This window comes from Sinocyclocheilus grahami, unplaced genomic scaffold, assembly GCF_001515645.1.
Source record: "Sinocyclocheilus grahami isolate Dianchi unplaced genomic scaffold, SAMN03320097.WGS_v1.1 scaffold551.1, whole genome shotgun sequence".
Classification (NCBI taxonomy): domain Eukaryota; kingdom Metazoa; phylum Chordata; class Actinopteri; order Cypriniformes; family Cyprinidae; genus Sinocyclocheilus; species Sinocyclocheilus grahami.
In genome coordinates this window covers 954333-959386 of record NW_015505730.1, presented here as the reverse complement: position 1 = coordinate 959386, position 5054 = coordinate 954333, and the positions used below count along the sequence as shown (strand labels likewise).

The window sequence follows — 5054 nt, the reverse complement described above, 5'->3', positions numbered from 1 at the left end:
GAGAGTGTCTTCTCTGTGGGAGACGCTTGTATATATATATATATATATATATATATATATATATATATATATATACAGTACATAACAATGGGCACAGACAGCAAATATTGTGCATGTGGACATATAAACCGAAAACAATTTGTTCCTACCTTTAACAACCAATATCGCGTGAGCAGACAAACTCTCGACATCTGTATCGATGAGACAAACATACTTCCCACCGTGATTAAGCTGGATGTTTCTAATCATAAGATCACCAGAAAAGCTCTGTAAGAAAAGTGAAAATTAAAATTAAATTACAAATCTTAATAATTAATAATAATGTCTGTTGTTACAGCACAAGGCACCAAATCCACTCTACTGATAATCAGTAGTTTCTGAAAGCGTGATGCATTATCATTCATAACATACTGTATTGCATGAGTCAAAACATAATCTCAAGGCATGCTCTGTATTTTTTGGCTGGTGCCATGAAATTCTGGCACTATTTAAAAAAATGAGTTCAGAGTGAATTCATGAATTCAGAGGCTGATTCAGAGGATGAATGATTTTTTTATTCCATGCAATAAATAAATATATATATATATATATATATATATATATATATATATATATAAAAACCTTTTTATTTCATCTAGTTACCAAGGCAGCATTTCTCATTTTTATTTAGTTTAACATGATGTACTAAAACAACTAAAACTGAAATAAAAATGAATTAAAAAAACATTATAAACATATATTAAAATCTACTAAAAATTACAAAAACACACACACAAAAAAAATCAGATTTGGGACACTTGCAAGTAGCTTGAGTAACAAAGGGCCTGTTTTCAACAGAAATCTGTGTCTAGTATAGTGTGTTATGATGTAATTATCACCAAAAAATGCAGCTGAGGCAGGCGTGCTAATGATCCCTCTCATGCTAGCTGCAGATTTCTACAAACTCAGACACTCATCCCTCACTTTAAAATGGCTGCTGTGCTCTGAGATACTTGTGGACCTAAATAAACAGTCTCAGTGACTAGCCTCAGGGATTCACTCAGATCCAGCTCTCTCAGCCTCACAGGAGCTCAGTAAAACACACACACTGTGGCTAATTGGCAAGACGATACGAATTATTCCACAATTACATAAGCCAGGACCAGGTAAATGAGCATAGCACATGCAGAGTGAGAGTTAATATTGTTCCAGATAAGCATACAGCACATTAAAATCATAACGAATCTGCATATCTAGTACAGATTTCAAAAACAAGATCTTGTCATTTTAAACAAAGACACTGTTAAGTATAACATGGCACAATGTGTGAAAGAAGCAAATTGCATTTACTTAAACAGAAAACACTTAATGTCCTGTAGTTCTGATTAATTGACATTGACTGTCTCATTTTATCTGATCACTTTCTAAAAAATAAATAATTATAAATAATAAAATAAAATAGCATTTATTTATACTACTTTTCCTATTAAAGGATTTAAAAAATAAAATAAAATGAAATTACAAAGTAGGTTTGCTGACACAATTTGTCTCACTGTTTCTCCCTGGCTTTTAATAAAGAATGTCCAGAAGTTCATACAAGTTGAATCCTGTATATCTCATTTAAGTCTCTAGTGGTCTACCAGCCCCAAACCACAGAGCACTACTGTACTGTAATAGCACATGTAAGTATCTGATGCACTCTAAGCTCTCCAAAAAAAAAAAGACCAGCACTTATGTTTGACTGTGGTTTCCTCTCCATCAAGTTCAATTCCTATGAAAAAAAAATTGGCTTAAACTCAATCTATATCAAAAAGAGAGCCCATTCAATGGATAGATTCCAAAATTTCAGGATTGGATGAGAGGACTGCAGAGCGGGTGATGTTTAATTACGGTAATGCGCCCATCAGAGGCTGTTGAGAAGGATGACATGATCTTTGGGTGCAGAGGAAGTGTGAATCCGTGAAAACCATATCTCATTATAACTCACATCTGCATATGTCAATGTCATTTGTAATTGCCCTTGAGTGAAGCCCCATGTATTAACTTAACGTAGCCACTGCCACATGACAATAAAAGGCCAGGCTTTGCTGTGGGTTTGAGGGGCCTGAATCAAGATCATGAAAATGGGACAAAGCGGTGAAAAAAAAAACTTTATTAATGTTTATTTTATAATAAATTACATTCATATTTATGTTTTTATTTTTATATTAATTTTATAATTTAATTAATTTTTTTAAATAAATTACAGAAGCTAAATATACAGTATAATATCATTTAAATAACATTTTCTGCTGAATTAAATCCAAGAAGTTATGAACTGCCCAGCAAATGAACCATGTAGTCCTGTGCTTTTCAAAAAGTACCGTAGCCTGTGCTCAGGTTTCAAATCCTTGAACGAAAATGATCAAAAGCTGTTTATTATTCTGTTCAAACCCCCAGCCAACCAAAGGAAAATCTAACCCAAAACAGCTCAATGGAATGCGGCACAACACAAAGCGTTTCTCAAGGCAACATTTGAATTCATTGGAGTCCTGTGGCAATAAGGAATTGTCTCCCCTGAGATGTAAAATGTCCTGTGAAACTGGAAGGGTAAAATGGGAACAAGACTCTTAACTGATCTGGCCTGTTTCCCTGGTTCACTCTGTAGAGAGCAGCTGTTTGGTATACATGTTGAATGATTCCCATTCAATGTAGGTCAGTGATGGAATGACCCAGAACAAGATGGCAAAATTTATCCCAAGAATCCAATTTCAAACTACAGACATAATGGCAGGGAATTCTCTTTAAGAGAGAGCATTCAAAGTCCCAATGGCTTGCTCCTGTCCAGCACGATGATTAGATTAAAACCCAGTTACTGTACTTCAAGTGCTTGTGTTTGAGATCTATTCAATAAGATGGTCTTGGGTTTGATTCAAATGATGAGCACAAGTAACTAAAATTAATTCATCTGAAACTCCTACTCAGATAAAATAAATGCTCTAACTTATCTTTGAATTTGTCCAAAAAAATACAACCTGCAATTTATTGTACACAATTATCATGCCAGATTTCTTGTAATTTATTAAAATGACCATATTCTACATTTCTGGAGCATTTATTTATTTATTATGAAAAAAGTTATTTCTTATTGTAATTTAGTCATTCATTTCGGACCTTTATAATTAAACAGACTGCAGACATTTTTGCAGTTTTCATAAATGATTTCTGAAGGTTAGATTATGTCTACACAGTAAATCAAACCCTTTTTTCAAAACAGCAAGGAAAATCCTGTTTTCCGAGATATGTTCCCTATAAATCTTTCATGCCTGGAGGTGGTGGTGTGGGATGAGGGTGCTGAGGGTGCTGAGGTTGCAATACAGCCCTAAAACCACAATACTCACCCCTCCCACTCGCTCGAAGTGGTCGGCATCCTGATGGAAATCAATGGGCTGACCGTTGAAGGCCCAGGAGAAGGCCACGTCCAAGGCTGGATCGGCAGTCACCTGGCAGGGCAGCACGATGCTCTCACCCACCGTGATCTCTGTGCTGCTGGGGCCCTGGCTGATCCTTGTGGGCTCTGTTAGTTACAGTGTCAACACAGTCTGTCAGTTTAGCTCTGGAACACATACTGAGGCGAGAAAACCACTTCTGAAGCCAGGCAAATAACAAGACAATTTTTTTCTTTTCTTTTAAATCTAGTGAGCTGCCACCGGAGGAAGCATTTTAAAGCATTATAGGCATGATCCCGACACATGGCTTCATAATTACTCTGCTTTATAATATTTAAATGCTCTGCAGAAAGCTCTAATTAAAGGGATAGTTTACCCAAAAACGAAAATTCTGTCATCAATCGTAGTTCCAAACCTGTAAGACCTTCGTTCATCTTTGGAACACAAATTAAGATATTTTTGATGAAATCTGAGAGCTCTCTGACCCTCCATAGGCAGCAAGGATATTACCATGATCAATGCACAAAAACATAGCAAGGACATCAGTTAAATAGTCCATGTGACATCAGGGGTTCAACCGTAATTTTACGAATCTACGAAAATACTACTTGTGCGAAAAAGAAAACAATAATAACAACTTATTCAACAATTCTTCTCCCCAAGTTACCATCTTCCGCTATTTTGGAGAGTACCCCAGAAACGTAACTGGTGTTGTTTACGTTCAGCATGCACACTTTGTCTACTGAACGTAAACAACGCTGATTACATTCAGTAGACAGTGCGCGCATGCTGTTATTATTGTTTTCTTTGCGCACAAAAAGTATTCTCGTAGCTTCGTAAAATTACGGTTGAACCCCTGATGTCACATGGACTATTTTACCGATGTCCTTGCTACGTTTCTGGACGTTGATCGTGGTAATATCGTTGCTGTCTATGGAGGGTCAGAGAGCTCTCAGATTCCATCAAGAATATCGTATTTTGTGTTCCGAAGATGAACAAAGGTCTTACAGCTTTGGAAAGACATGAGGGTGAGTAATTAATGACAGAATTTTTTTTTTTGGGTGAACTAACACTTTAAGACAAAAATCTATTAGAAATACTGTTAGAAATATACTTGGTATAGAATATACAATATATACATGTATACTACGGGGCCGTTGAATGCTTGAATCCGATTGGCTAACGAATGTTCTGAGGTGTGCAATTATTTTCAGGGAAATGCACAGCTCTCTTGACCGCATAACAGTTCCATATCACTTCGCATAGTTAACTGTAATAACGGAAATTAGCATACAGTACCTATACAGCACACAGGAATTACTGCAATCACATGTGCTCGCACACGCACACTACGGTCACGCAGTTTGCACAAAAAGGTGTTGTCAGCGCTGCCCTGACGATTTTATCAGTTAGCCTATATAGTGTAGCAACTTAAAGGCTACACATGACATTTCTCACTAGCGAGGTAATAACAGCACTGTTTAGAGACGCTGCTGCAGAACACTGTTGAGGGACGCACAGAGCAGAGGTAGCCTAATTCACACAAACTCTCTCTCTCTCTCTTTCTCTCTCTTTCTCTGTGTGTCTCTGTCTCTCTCGCTGTCTTTCTAATAACTTCATTAATAACTGCATTAGAATGCTATCAAC

At 36.6% G+C, this 5054-nt stretch overlaps 1 protein-coding gene across 1 annotated transcript in view; it reads right to left on the bottom strand.

The window, feature by feature from the left end:
- Window positions 1-5054, bottom strand: part of cntn3b (contactin 3b) — a 73280-nt gene that overhangs the window by 12106 nt on the left and 56120 nt on the right. The window contains exons 13-14 of the mRNA XM_016238945.1: window positions 3360-3535; window positions 150-267 (exon numbers count right to left, since the gene is read on the bottom strand). Coding sequence (XP_016094431.1) covers window positions 150-267; window positions 3360-3535 — 294 coding nt within the window. The remainder of the gene's footprint in view (window positions 1-149; window positions 268-3359; window positions 3536-5054) is intronic.